The following is a 15,990-nucleotide window of genomic DNA, read 5'->3' on the forward strand; positions in this document are numbered from 1 at the left end:
CCATAGAGATGATAGGGAAAATGTCGCTTTTGCGTTATGGTTCTAGGTAACCACCCTTTTGGAGATTTTACTTGTGGGATAGTACAGTGTAGTATGCTATTATATATTTTTCCCAATGACCTCCATTTTGGAGATCACGTAATATGACCTTAAAGCAACAAGATAGTCAAGGGTAGAGATGAAATTTTTGTCCAGTATCTGTCAGTTAACCTATTAATCTAAGGAGCATTTAAAATTGCATGATTTGTTACCAGATGACCTCCATTTGGAGGCTACGTGTATTCCATCTCGAAGTAGTGATATAAGGTAGTGTGCAAAGATAGAAATTTCTTCCAATGTTCAGTACTTATCTTAGAGACAAGAGAGAATATTTCATTGTTTATGTTTAGGGCCAAGATGATCTTGCTTTTGAAGTCAAATTATGAAGCATCTCAAAGCAGTAATGTAAGATGGAATGCAGAGATGTGACTTTCTCTTGAATTTCAAATATTATCAAAGGAATATTACAGAATAATTTGCTGTTTATGTAATGTTTCTTATTGACCTCCATTTTGAAGGTTACTTAATGTATGTCCGTAGAACGAGAAGTTATTCTGTAGTGAGAAGATGATGCCTCATTCTGTCTCATTCTGTCACTTAATCCAGAGATACTAGGAACATGTTGATTATATGATCTTATATGATGAACACCAGCTGATCTTCATTGAAGGATGGGGGAGTATGACCTCCTTGCAGGAGTGCAGGGAGTCAAATAAATTAAGGAATGAAAATTTACAGCACTATTACAGTTAATAGTTTGTACAGGATGAATTGATTCTTTACAATAATTAATTGAACAGTAGAATTCATTATTTAATCTGTTCATATATATATATATATATATATATATATATATATATATATATATATATATAGAGTATATGTAGTTTTGTAGATTTAATGTGTAAAGAGTTCACTTGTCTGTTATTGGAAAATGAAGTTACAACTGATACAGATTTAAGACTACAAAGTATAATGTATTTTTCACATTATATAAGTGCATATAACTGTACTGATTATATTTATCTCTCTAGGAAATGTATAACGTTATGACTTTTGAGTGTGAAATTAAAGCTGTTTCACAAAAAAGTAAATATGGAAATCAAGATCATCTTAATTATTTGCTGAAGTTGAGGTCACATCCAATGTACCGACCTCTGACGGAGAAGAAATTGCAGGTGAAATACAAACCCACCTAGTGATAAACTTAAACTACTCTTATAATTGTTTTATTGTTGTGCATTATGGGATTGTTTACTCTTTCCTTCATACTTATTTCACCAATATGAAAGTTAGTGTGTTTCATGGTCTGAAAATGTTAAAAACTGTAATATGGTCATACCAATTTATCCAGATTTCATATTAAAAGACAATATTTATGATACAACATTTAATTAGCCATGATTTTATAAAATCAGGAACATGAACAGTTTTTAGAAAGTTATATTAAAATTATATTACTTTTTTACATAATATTGGTAACAACAATCACAGTAGTTTTTACTATATAACAAAATTTAATAGATTTAAATAGTTGATGTTCTGTTATATTTGATAAAAAATATGATTAATTCTGAATAAGTGACTTTTAAACCATCCTTTAAATGAACAATTTGTTCTTGTGTGTAGGGTTCAAAATGACTGATGCTATTGGTATTGAATTACTCCTAAGTTACCATTTACTAGATGTATTTACGTGTTCATTTGTCATGTCTATTGACCTCAAAACACAAAAACATTGTATGTTTCAATGTAGTTAAGAAAATTAATTAAGTGATGAGAATAGTTATAATAAATCAATAAGCAAATGAGATAGTGCTGATTTAATTAGTTTGCAAATTATATTGATAATGACTGATAATGCACTTTTATATGAGATAATGAACAATTATTTGTGATACTTAGAATCTAGTGTAATATATTACTAAAAAAATTCAAATGACATAGATTTAAAATTGTTCTGTTCGTCAATAATCCGTTTAACTGTCTATGTAGGAACTGAGAAAATCTGCTTTGCGACGAAGCAATATTCTACACTTTGTAGAGTTTCTAGGAACTGTACTTTTTATTTTGGTTTTGTTTAACATTACTGGTGAGCTTTGGAAAAAAAGGAATTATTACATAAACTCACATCTTAATTCAACCCTCTCAACTAACAAGAAGACGTCAGCCGTTGAGTTGCAAGAGGCAACGAATCCTTCCAGGTATAATTAGTTTAGTAGCTATAACTTTTATTGAGAAACTAAGTTGCTAAAACTCTTAATTTGAATAATACTTAAATATTTTTGAAGACGATGGTATGTAATAAATAGATTACAGAAGTTTTAAAAAAATTAAGAAAGTCACTCTTATTTGAATTGAAAATAATGCACCATTGAAAATAATATTGTCATTAGTCAAAAATATTTTTGTAACAACTGTGTAGTTAATCGTAGTATTTGAGGAAATGTTAAAATATTTTTATTTTTTTAAACTCAGTGTTGTTTTCACAGAGTCACTTTGTGTTTTATTAATAACTGTCAAAATATGCAGTATAGAATACAGAGATTTCATCAAGTATATCTAAGGAATAAAATGGAATATGTGAGCTTTAATATATAGGAATGCTTTATTATGTTTTAAGAGATTTATTAAACTAGTTTACTAACCATATAGCTGAATGAAGCGAGTTGTAACAAATCAGAATATACTTTAGATTTCTTTTCAATACAATTTAAGAATAATATATGTCATTTATTAATACAGTACACTAAATACATTTACCCCTCCGAAAGATTGTACACTAATTTTATTTTATTTTGTTTTAATATTTTTTAATTTATTTCTAGCCTCATTGATTATGTTATAAGTACACTTGTTCCTGCCATATACAGAGAAAAGTGGTACAACAAAAAAACAAGTCTTACTTCTCCAGGTAAGTAAGATATGTAGTGTGTATTAAATTAAATTTGAAACACATTTTTCAAATGGCGATTAAAATGATAACGCGGTTTGCAGCATTTTATTATAATATATAATGGATATATAAATGGCTAATACTAATTAAAATCAATCAACAGACACAGGCAGAAATAGGGATATGTGTTCTAACAAAACTATTGTAACAGTGATTTAGCATTTATACATTGATTTAGATTATCTGTGATCAGTTGATAGACCATTTTTATTCCAATAGCACTTAAAAATTAAGATAACTTAGTTTATTTTAAAATAATTTACATTGCTCAAAGATCCTCACAGTTTAAATCTAAAATGAACTTATTAATAAATTATTTGGAATTATACCTTATACGGAGTATCATAAGTTTAGGTCTAATGATATTAACCTTAATTATTATTCTTTCTGATTCCTTTAACAATGATATTATGTCAATAATAACACCATAAAAACATAAATGTATTGCAGAAGAGACACTTGGTGCTATGGGCTGGGTCGAAGATGCTGCACACAGACAGATAGGAGTACCACAACTCAGACAATTACGTGTTAGACCAGGTTAGTTCAAACATGTTTGAATCAATATATATTTTATATAATGCCCACTGAAACCCTCCTCTTTTAAATTTTGTTATAAAAAATGTATACAATCATATAATTTGTATTAACACCGAGAATGGTTGGTATGCTAATGTTTCTGTTGGAATGATAATGTTCTGATAAAAAAAAAAAAAACTAAGGACTGGAACTAAAAGTGAGCTGTTACTGAATCTAAGATTGTTGACTTCAGTACTGAATTAGAGATATCCCAAGTTAAAAACCTGTCTGTGACTGTTACACTTTTTATTTGTACCCTTGACCTTGTTCTCTACCGACTTTATTCCTTAGAAGTCAGAAGTCAGAAGTCAGCATGCTTTATTCATGAACTTTAAGTACAGAATTTGCGTCATAAATTAATAAAAAACAACATATACTATCAATAACAATAGTAAATAGAATGGTGAAAAATGTTTCTTCTAGAGGATCAAAATTCCTGTGATTGTCGCCATCCGTAAAACTCAGTCATGGAGTAAAATGGGTGGTCAAGAAGCCAGTTCTTCAACAAGTGACGAAACTGTTGAATAATAACACTTCTCTGATAAACTTATTCTGTTTTATGAGAGCCTCTCACAGGTCAGTGGCCTTTCAGGAAGGCAGAATTAGACAAAAGAGGGGATCTGCCTCTACCTTAAAACAAAACATATTTTCTATTTCATATGTAACAATTAAGTAGCTCAGAATGGAACTAAACAGAATTTAAGAAATAATTTTTAATAAACATGTAACTAGCACTTGGCTAAATTCTCCCCTAACCAGAACATTTGATGTATATTCTGTAAAACGTAAAAAATTTAATTACAATCATACAAAATAAAATATAAAATTCACCTGGTGCAATGGTATTCACAATTTATGTTTTTAGTAGAATTCCTATAAACATATTTTAAGAAAAGTATATTTTAAAAATTAGGTATGTGAATTTCAAAAAGTATTTAATGTCACTTTTAATTTAACAATTTAAGTTTGAAACATCTCAGAGTATTTTTTTTTTTAATATATCACTGTTTAAAGTAAAAATTCTGGAGAGAACTTTCAGCAGTTGACAAATGGCACAATGATTTCCACCAAAATCACAGTTATTTGTGTGTACTTATAACAAATGAAAAGTCATCTTTGTTTAATTTTGTTAAAATAATAAGGCTTGTGAGACCTGGATATGCTCAAATATAAGTAACATATTGATTTTTTCTGTATGCAGTGACAGTTCAGCTAGGAGGTATAAACAAACCATCCAAAGTGAACTCTCATGTGGTGGTATTTTCAGTACAACTACAATCTATTTATATTAAAACTGAATAGTAATACAGTGGAACCTTGATATATTGAACCTCAAAGGGAAATGTAAAACTTCAGTTTATCAAGAATTTTGATATAATGCGGTTTGATACATCAAGGTTTAGATAGGACACACTTTGATGTATAGAGGTTTACAATTTTTGTTCTGTTATTTATTATATATAGGTTAAATTGGCAGACAGATATATCAAGGTTCCACTGTAACATAAATAGTAATTACAAAATAAGTGCCCCTTAACTACTGTTTTATTTCAGAGAATTGTACAACTAGTCAAATGTTCAATCTGACTGGGATTGTGTGCTTGTCAGCCTTCAATGATAAAACAGAAGACAAGAGCAACTATGGACTGAACTGGGGTCCAGTCAGTAAATTTGTAAATAAACCGGAGCTTGTACCTTGGAGTTATACAATTGAAGTGGAAAATGAATCACCAATGTATGGTAATTATGATCTTGTATACCTTTAATGTTTACCTTATTTTGCTATCATTTATATTATTATAATAAAGAGTTGATCACAACTGTAACAAATCTAATGTTCAGTACTCTTTTGTCATGAGTGAAACCGACAGTGAATTATTATAAAAAAACAGTAAGACAATTTATGTTATCTTCTGAAAATTTATTTATTATTTTCCATGTCCCATTTCAGAGTTACAATATTTCTTGAGGATTAAAAGAGTGATTAAGTGAGTGACATGATTGCTGTATTACAAATTTCTTTATGCTCAACAGGTAAATCTGGAAAGTCCTATCACAGTGGAGGTTATATAATGAGGTTAGCTAATACTCAGAAGGAATCTAACAGGATAATATCTGACTTGATAGACACTGGATGGCTGGATATCCGTATGAGAGCCTTCATCATGGAACTTAGCCTCTACAACACCAATACTGACACTTACAGTCTCATATCTGTTATTATTGAACATCTTCCTTCTGGAGCCTTTACAAGTAGAGTCCAGGTAAGCTCATTATCAGCCTTCATTATGGAGCTTAGCCTAATACAACACCAATACTGACACTTACAGTCCCATTTTTGTTCTTATTGAACATCTCCAGTCTTGAAGCCTTTACAATTAGAGTCCAGGTAAGATCATCACCAGCATTCACTGTGAATCTTGGCCTAATACTACATAAATACTGACACTTACAGTCTCATTTCTCTTCTTATTGAACATCTCCAGTCTTGAAGCCTTCATAATTAGAGTCCAGGTAAGATCATTATCAGCCTTCATTATGGAGCTTAGCCTAATACAACACCAACACTGACACTTACAGTCTCATTTCTGTTCTTATTGAACATCTCCCGTCTTGGAGCCTTTACAAGTAGAGTCCAGGTAAGCTCATTATCAGCCTTCATTGTGGTACTTAGCATCTACTACACAAATACTGACACTTACAGTCCCATTTTTTTTCTTATTGAACATCTCCAGTCTTGAAGTCTTCATAAGTAGAGTCCAGGTAAGATCATTACCAGCCTTCACTGTGAATCTTAGCCTCTACTACATAAATACTAACACTTACAGTCTCATTTCTCTTCTTATTGAACAACTTCTCCAGTCTTGAAGCCTTCATAATAAATTAGAGTCCAGGTAAGGTCATTACCAGCCTTTACTATGGATTTTAGCGTCTACTACATAAATACTGACACTTACAGACATACTGACGTCTTATTTCTCTTCTTATTGAACACCTCCAGTCTTGAAGCCTTCATAATTAGAGTCCAAGCAAGATTATTATCAGTCTAATATATTATTTTTCTAAAATACATTTATCAAATAATTAGCAAAAAATGTGTATTTGACTAAATTTAGTGTTTGATGTTCAGAATGCATTACTAACTAGTAAGCTAAAGGGATGGATCCAGAAATGTTATAAAGCTGCTTGAAACATGATATACAACAAGTACTCATTCAAAAAATAATTGATTACTTAATATTTAACATTTTCCTGTCATTCTAAGATCCATTCTTTTGCTTTGGGTGAAATATATGTTTTTATTAATAATGCTTGTTAAAAGGTAATAAATAAATGCATGAGAAAAATATTTTATTTCATACAGAGAAAATGGGTAATGCATGGTAGTGATTTCTCTTGGAATGAAGGTGGATGACAATCTTATTCAAGTGAGTAGCATTGATTGACACCGTGTCATATCCAGTATTCGAGTTTCAGGAGTATGGCGAGGAAAATACTTCAGTATGGATTTAATGAAAGGCAGTTACTAACTTTTTTAATATTATTTAATTTTTATATTGTTTTTTTAAAGTAAAACTTAGGAAAGTGAATAAAGAACTTAAGCATATTTTTTGGCCATTGTGTATTATCTTGTTTAACTTCCTTAAACAACATTTGAGTATTTGTGTTATTAAGGACCTGACAGGGTCTTCTTGAAATTGAGTCATTGTCTATCTATTTGTGCTGTGTAACTCTTATTAGATAGATTCTAGAAACTTGAAACTTGGTATCTATATGGGTTTCTCTTGGATCAAAGAAGAGATAGCTCTATTGATTTTAGGGTTAACAAGCAATAGAGCATTTTCCATCCCTCTCTCCATCTGTGTGGTACCTTTTTCTTTATGTTTTGTCAGATCCTTCAATATTCTGTTGTATTGGTTTATTATTTAAAATGTTAATAAATAAGAGGCACAATAATTCATGCGTTGCTCATTTCATTAGTTTAATATAAATATATCAAATTAGTTTAAATATGTTATATATAAAAAACTATTATAGATGTATTTTATTGAATGTTGTTGGACTGGAAGAAACATTATTAGTCATTAGTCATTAGATAGATCAAAACTTGAGTTTGCAAGTATTGTCTGGTCTCCTCATTCAGCTTTATATATTGAAATGATTGAAAGAGTTCAGAAACGTTTTTTAAGAACTTTGTATTTTAAGGTACCTATTTGGATTCCGTATTTATCCTATTTACACAGTCAAATATGTAGAGCTCTTAGAGATGTTTAAGTTCCATCATTTGGATGTAAGGAGAAAGGTCGCAAGCCTTGTTTTTCTTAAGGGTGTCATGTCTGGGTCCGTGGATGACCCCGAGCTGCTGGCGTGTGTGTCGTGGCATGTGCCGAGACGAGGAGGCCGAGCAAGTAGGTTGCTCTACGTGGAGTATGGTAGAACGGTGGGGCATGCCACTTCACCAATGTTGACGGCATTTAATTTGCTAAACAATGTTGCCAATAGTTTAGATATATCTTTAAAAACTATAGATTTTAAGAGAAAATTTTTTAATATTATTTCGCAAACCTTATAAATGTAGTATTATTTTTGTATGTAGCTCTAGTATATTTAAAATAAAATATAATGGTACATTTATGTAAATTGTTATTATAAAATTAAGTACTATATTATAATATATGTATACAATTTTTTTGTGATAGAAGTAATAAGTTTGTGTTAATTTTACCACTATTATTTGTAGTTTGGCAGACTCTTTTACATAGATATTAGATTTATTATGAAAGTTGTTGTTTATTCAATTTGATATAAGGATTTTATTTAATTTTCGTTTTACCGGGGAGGTAAACCTTAGCATAGGGTTCCCTTATAATTGGGCTTTATGCCTGTAAGGGCTACCTTTTGCGGGAATTTACATATTTAAAGTATATATTTTAGTAGTAATTATTGTTAGTTGTAAGTAATTATTGTTTATTTATGAACTGTTTTAATCATGTGTTATTGTTTGATTTCATTTGAAATTGAGTTTGTATATTCCTGCAATGAAGAGAGTTTTCTATTCTATTCTATTATCATTATTGGTTCACAAAAAGTGCCTTTTTCATAATGAGAACTCAAAATTTAATTAATCTGGAATTATAAACGTTTATTGTCGGATATTTCCATGGCACAGTACACAGTAAATGCTAGAAATAAAACCATAAAATACTCCAGGACAGATGATATGTAACAACAACACGGGGTAGCTGTCTGCACTGCGTGGTTGAAGCGAATTCACCAAGGTGTAAACACTCATGAAAGAGGACCAAGGAAGTGCTGACATCTAGTGGAACTACTTGTGCAATGCGGGGATGCCATAGGAATAATGTTTCTTATGCAATATTATGTCAAACAACAGAATAGAACAGGAACAATGCATAATAATACGTCAGTAGCACATTTTTACGCAATCATGTAATATTACAACAAAAACCGTGAAGGGGTTAATCACCAGGAATAGGTTTTGTTTAAATGAAGATGATATTGTGGAAATGACTGCCTGTTTTGCAGATGTTTACCTATCCTAAAATTTTAGAAAGAGATAGAAAATTTGATTTTGTATAAAGGAAAGTATGGATTCAAAATCATTGTATATATATTATATATATATATATATATAATATATATATATATATATATATATATATATATATATATATATATATATATATATATACAAACAGGTATATATATAAACACTGTGGCCTACACCTTACTGTGATCTCACTAATTGCACAATGTTCTGAAAAATTACATTTATAATTAATGTTTAACAACTGATTTATAACAATTAATACAAACAAGTAGAATTATACATATTTAACAATACATTTCAAGTCAAAACTTTAGCTGTAGTCTGCAACAAAAGTAATAAATTTTGTTTGTTTCAGGTTCTGACCATCCATCTTTCTTTCCACACAGTTCTTATCTCCATCTTTGGATTTTTGTTGTTACTGTTCAACATTCATACCGTTAAAGTTGTAAATAGAAATGGTCTTACTGAAACACTGTGTAGTTTTTGGGGTTTATATGACTTTGTGCTGTTCGGTCTTTGTGATGTGACCATTGTTGCTGAATTGGCGAAAATACTAAGATCATCTACAGCCGTGCACATCTTCCAACAAGTCGGAGACAGTGACTTCTTTTACTTTTCTAATATTGTTCACTATCAAAGAGTCTCACTTACTCTGTGGAGTTTGATTCTGTGTCTAGCTCCAATAAGAATAATGAAATTTAAACCTTTAGTTGACACGTGTAAAACAGCATGTTATACTTTGTACAAAAATAAGAAACTATTTTGTACGACTTCTTTTGTTGTAATATTTATATTTTTGTTACAGTTTCATGTAATCAATTTCTCAATATGTCCTACAAATCTAGCTTACAATGTAGATACTAAATATTTTGAGACAAGTACTGACCTGAAACAACGCAGATCTCCCAGTGGTTGTATATTAACTGTTTCACTGTTGTTCTCTTTTACCTGTTACATAGCAATTGTTATTTTTCAGACTATTGTAATATCTTCTTATAAAAGAGTGAATCTTCAATTCTTTTAATGAATATACTTTTACTTTCAAAGTTACTCTTTCAATACTCATTGATGATAACTGATTAAAATTAAACACTACATAGAGATATACCTACGTGCAAGACCAATTAAGCTTTAAATATAGTAATAGTAATAAAAATACTAATTACATTTTATTTGTTTAGATGTAAGAATTACATAGTGACTTTCCTGTTCCTGTGAAATGTACGGCTATGAATTTAATAAAAAGATGAATATGGATTTCTTCAATGATTTATTGCATGGTGTCAGATATAATTCCACTTAGTCAACATATGAGAGTAATACAACATACTACCTACTTATAGCAGAGTTGCTACAATGGTGCTTCCTCTAAATTTGAATTAATATATTGAAATGCCATGGTATTTTAGAAATTATTATTTTGTTCTTATTTTTTTATAAAAGCTAAACAAAATTGAGAATACATGTGGGTCCAAAGTACACTGTTAATTTTGTTTCCTCTCATCCTTCAAAGGTTTTAGCTGTGTATTAATGATTTTGCAGCCAGTAATGAAGGTTTTTTTATATTATGTTATTAGAAATTGAACCAGTTGTTCTTCTAGTGCAATAAGAGTGTACATTCTTAGTTCTTGGGCAGTTGGTAAGATTACACAGAGTATAGCTACAGGGCAACACTGTAAAGAAGGTAGAGTGATGACAGTTAAAAGTTTCTCTGCAGTTAACTGTATGTCATATAAACTTATATATCTGGCCAGCGAATGTTTTAACAGTTTTTTTCTAGAGGACCAGGAATTTGTTACGATTGACCTCAGATGTTGCTCCACATTATATTAACCCGTACTATACCAAATACGGAATCCAAACATTGTATATTAATCTGTCTGTGTTGCATCTCCTATCCACATGTATCCTTCTTACTAGATTATAATCCAGGTGAGATTGTCTTGGTCAAAATACTTATATGATCTGTCCAAAAAAGAACAGTGGTTAGACTGTGGTTTTGACTTTTCCACTAAAGTATCATGAATATTTGAATGGTATTTGCTCATGTCCTGTACTAAAATGTATCTGCATGGTTTTTAAACGGATTTTTGACATGTCATTTTAAAGACAGCATTTGAGTACCTTATTTATCAAGGATAAAATGTTTGCTGCTGATTAATGTGATTAATTATTTACAAATAGAAGAGATGTATCATCTGCATACATTATCGATTAGCAGAAATGTCTGTCCAGGACTGAGACTTGTGACAGTCATGTGATCACTGGCAAACATTTTTGTTGAATTTCTACAATTCATTCTTTCACCCATCCAGTCTTTAGCCTAGCTATCAATGCTCAATGCTTAATGTTTTCTCTGCAGGAGGTTTTGATCGAAGCAGTTGAAAGCCATACTACTTGTATAGTCAAGTTGTATATGGCAAGATCAACTGATTCTTGCCATTTTCAAAATTATCCACGCTAAATCAATTAGGTATATAACGACTGTAGGGGGCCATCTTGTGATGAAACTGACTTGATTTTTGCCTATTTTATGTCTTAGCCTTAAGGTGACGTAATATTCTTGACAGTGTAATACTTTATATTATTTTGAGAGTTATTTTATTCTGCATGTGTTTCCACATACATATAACTGCAGAGAAACTTTTAACTGTCATTACCTCTTTACAGTTGCTATATACTCTGTGTAATTCTTCCCAACTTTATTAAAATAGGGCTGTAATTTTTTGCTTTACTTAAAGATTTTTTCGTGTTCTTTGGACATATTTTTACTATTTTTAAGGGGAAGGTAAAATGTCCTGAACTAAATTAATTATTTTGATGCGAAGTGCAGCTACTTGTTGTTTGGCACAATGTGTGACAGTTTTTGAAGATACTTTACTTGGATATTGAGGAGTCTATTTTAGCAATGATTTTTTCAGTGTTTGTTTATGTTATACTTAATAACTTAGTATTATTTTCAGGAAGGAAGGTTAGATATAGACAATAGACAATATCCTTTATTACAATTTCTTCAAGAAATGTTACTGCGTCAAATTTAAGTCAAATTAGTATAATAGGTACAAAGTGAAATGAAAAGACTTCTTCAGTGTTATGTGGGGTCTCCCCAAGTAAAGAATTCATTTAGGGTGTAGAAAGCCTTGTCTAGCAGCCATCTCTGTAGCTTCCTCTTCATCAACACAGGGCCCCCAGCTTTCAAGTGGTCTGGTATCTTGTTTAGCATATTCACTCCTGCATACAATGGTTTCCTTTCATACATGGCTGTTCTGTGACCTGGCAGTACATAGTTTCCTGCATATCTGGTGTTGTATTCATGCACATCACTTTGTTTAGGGGGGTCTTTGGTCACACAGTAAAGGACAGTGTCTAGGATGTAGATGGAAGTGACCGCCGGGATGTTCAGGTTCTTGAAAACATCTCTACAGCTTTGTCTTGGACTTAAGCCTGCTATTACTCTGATTGCCCTTTTCTGCATACCCAGGACGTGGTTGAGATTGCCCATAGTGGATCCACCCCAGACAGTAATACCATAGCGTAAATGGCTTTCAAACAATGCATAGTATGCAGTCCTTGTTGCCTCAGGGGTACTAGTTGCCTTGATTCGTTTTATGGCATAGAGAGCTGACCCGAGTTTTAGGCAAAGATTGTCCACATGATTATTCCAGGATAAATTTTCATCAAGTATGACACCTAGATATTTGATTTTGTTAGCTGCTGTCAGGTTGGGCATTTCAGATACTGTAGACTTTTTATTCCCAAATGACATTTGCTTGGTCTTACTTTCATTGAGAACTAAGTTGTTTTTCATACAGTAGTCTTGTGTCATATTGAAGGCAATAAAAGTGTTCACTTTTAGTTGATCTACGTTTCTGTTTGCAGTAAGCAGCACAGTGTCATCCGCATACATACATGACCATCTTACTGTATTCCTCTAGATGTTCTGGAAAATCGTTGATAAACAGCACAAACAGAATTGGCCCTAGTACAGAGCCCTGGGGAACTCCTCTGTTAGTCGGTACCAATTCAGATCTTACAGTACTTGTAAATCCTCTTGTTGTGTGTTTTAGTTCTACCATTTGGCTTCGTCCTTTTAGATAACTTGCAAACCATTTTAGTGCTGTTCGTTGGATTCCTAAATTTTGAAGTTTAGCTAGAATAAGATCATGTACCAGGCAGTCAAAAGCCTTGCTTAGGTCAAGATACAGGCTGGTGATAGTGTTGCCATATTATTATGTTTACAACTGATTATACAGGGTGGAAAAAAAGTATGGAAACGCTTTCACTAATTTTGTATGGCTTCACTTATAAAAATTAAATTTTTGTACATCACCCACTTGTATTAAGAACCCTAGTTTTTGAGACCAGTGGGGACATTTTATCTTTTCAGGGGGGACGGCCCGTGAGGAGTCGGACGAAAAATCTTTAAATGTAAGCATAGGCCGAGTTTGGGTATCAAATTAAAGGTCTAGTAAAGAGAAACTCATTACCGCAAACCGCACTTAAAAAGGTTGACCCTATCCAGAGTACGGGCCGTATGAATTTCATGACAAAGAAATTTAGTAATTTTGTCTTGTGAAGTAACTAATTTACTTTCAGTAGTATGTTTTATGTCAGTTAATGTAAATTTGAAAAACAATTTCCAACAAAAAAATTATTTTTTTTACCTCTACATTTGTTGGATAACAGTAAATAGGGGTTTTCCTGTCTTGTCTTCAAGAAACTGAGAGTATTCAATAATACCACCATAACTCCTTATCAACATGAGGTCAAGGTCCCAGTCCCTCCAGCCCTTTTATCTCAGGCAAACATAAACTGGTTTAGGCAATACAAACAGTACTGTCACAGCAAAACTCCACAGTTTTGTATTTTTAATATCAGCTTGGTTTTTTAGTCTACGTTATAATTTCGTCCACGTTAGATAAAGTTGAAAGTCTTCACTAGAAGGTACTGCGATAGTTATACATTTTTTTACTTAAGTGTTTTACATTTTATTCTACTAGTTTTAAAAGCAATGTCACTTAGTGAGTTTGAGAGAATCACGCTGCTTATGATGCGTGGGTATGGATATCTAGTTCGTCCCTATGAAGAAACAGCGCATTTGTTTAATGACACTTTTCTTGATAGACCCCCAATTAGTAAGTCAACAGTGTTTAAGGACAGTAAAAAGATCTGAAGAAACTAGAACAGTCAAAGATCGCGAAAGAAGTGGCAGGCCTAAATCGGCAACAAATGAACAAAAATCTTTGGATGTACTCCAAACATTTGTTGAAAATCCAGCACCTCGGCCAGAGTGGTGCAGAAGATCTTGATATGAGCCATACCTCAGTGTTGAATGTTTTACACAAAAACAAGTATCACCCTTTTAAAGTAACCCCTAACCCAAGAACTTGCAGAGGATGATTTTGATCGAAGGACTGAATTTTGCGAAATAATGATGAGAAAGTGTGACGAAATTCAAAAATTTTTAAGTTCGATATTGTTTTCAGATGAAGCTACATTCTTTGTTAATGGACAAGTTAAAATAGGCATAACTGCCGTTACTGGGCCCGACCATAATCCACACTGGATGATAGAAGGCCACACACAAAGGCCTCAGAAAGTGAATATATGGGCTGGAATAATAAACAATAACATTGTAGGACCGTTTGTGATAGATGGAAATCTAACAGGCGAAATTTATTTCAATATGTTGACAAATAACATTTTGCCAGCAGTGCGTGCTCTTCTTGGGGCAAATTTTAATGCAGTATGGTTTCAGCAAGATGGAGCACCGCCCATTACTATTTGCGCGTGCGCAATCTGTTAGATGAAGTGTTTCCTAACCGTTGGATTGGTCGCAGGTGGGTACCGTTGAGTGGCGGCTAGGTCACCGGATCTTAATCCACTAGATTTTCTTTTTGTGGGGCTTCTTAAAAGATAATGTGTATAAAACTAAACCAGCCAACATTGAGGAGCTGACAGAATCGTTTATTAGAAGAAGCAAGAAGAATTACACCGAGATGATTCAAAATGTGACTGCAGTAGGTTTTTATAATAGACTAGCTCATTGCCAACAAGTGTTCGTGAGAGCAGTTTGAGCACCTCATTTAAAAAGGTATGGTTATTTTTTGTAATACATAGATAATTTTTAATTTAATTCTTTTGGATAATTTTGTTCCATAAAGTGTCATTTTCAGTCAGAACAGTTTACTTGAGACTGTGAAATTGTGGAGAAATAATAATTAATCAAACGTTACTTATGAAATTCAAACGGCCCGTACTCTGGATAGGGTCAACCTTTTTTAAGTGCGGTTTGCGGTAATGAGTTTCTCTTTACTAGACCTTTAATTTGATACCAAAACTCGGCCTATGCTTACATTTAAGATTTTCGTCCGACTCCTCACGGGCCGTCCCCCTGAAAAGATAAAATGTCCCCACTGGTCTCAAAAGCTAGGTTCTTAATACAAGTGGTGATGTACAAAATTTAATTTGTATAAGTGAAGCCATACAAAATTAGTGAATGCGTTTCCATACTTTTTTTCCACCCTGTAGATTGACTGCAGGGTACTAGTTTGTGACGTTTGTGTTAATGTTGAAGTGGTACTGAGGTACCACATGCATTGCACTTAAAGTTGTTTTTCATTATTTGTCACCATTTCCTTTCAAAGTTTGTATTTTATGTTGGTACATCCACTACGGTCCAACATTGAAAAACTGGGTTTGTTAAACAATTATTAGGTTGCTAATTACCATATGGTTTAGTAAAAATAAAATGCTTGATTCTATGATAATCATAATAATTGACAGACCAATAGAGTAAATGTCAGTCTTTTATCCTGATACTATATACAGAGCATGGATATTT

At 32.1% G+C, this 15,990-nt stretch overlaps 1 protein-coding gene across 6 annotated transcripts in view; it reads left to right on the forward strand.

The window, feature by feature from the left end:
• Positions 1–10,403, forward strand: part of LOC124360502 (polycystic kidney disease protein 1-like 2) — a 35,532-nt gene extending 25,129 nt beyond the window's left edge. For 4 of the 6 annotated variants that reach the window (XM_046814189.1, XM_046814190.1, XM_046814191.1 and 1 more), the window contains 7 exons: positions 1,074–1,217; positions 2,035–2,243; positions 2,868–2,953; positions 3,446–3,535; positions 5,129–5,314; positions 5,609–5,838; positions 9,502–10,403. In XM_046814189.1, the coding sequence (XP_046670145.1) occupies positions 1,074–1,217; positions 2,035–2,243; positions 2,868–2,953; positions 3,446–3,535; positions 5,129–5,314; positions 5,609–5,838; positions 9,502–10,170 (1,614 nt within the window). In that variant the 3' untranslated portion in view covers positions 10,171–10,403. Of the gene's footprint in view, positions 1–1,073; positions 1,218–2,034; positions 2,244–2,867; positions 2,954–3,445; positions 3,536–5,128; positions 5,315–5,608; positions 5,839–9,501 lie in introns of those variants that run through there. The other 2 variants (XR_006922244.1, XM_046814193.1) reach the window with 2 other exon arrangements.
• Positions 10,404–15,990: the final 5,587 nt, after the last annotated feature.

Source organism: Homalodisca vitripennis, chromosome 4 (genome assembly GCF_021130785.1).
Source record: "Homalodisca vitripennis isolate AUS2020 chromosome 4, UT_GWSS_2.1, whole genome shotgun sequence".
NCBI lineage: Eukaryota > Metazoa > Arthropoda > Insecta > Hemiptera > Cicadellidae > Homalodisca > Homalodisca vitripennis.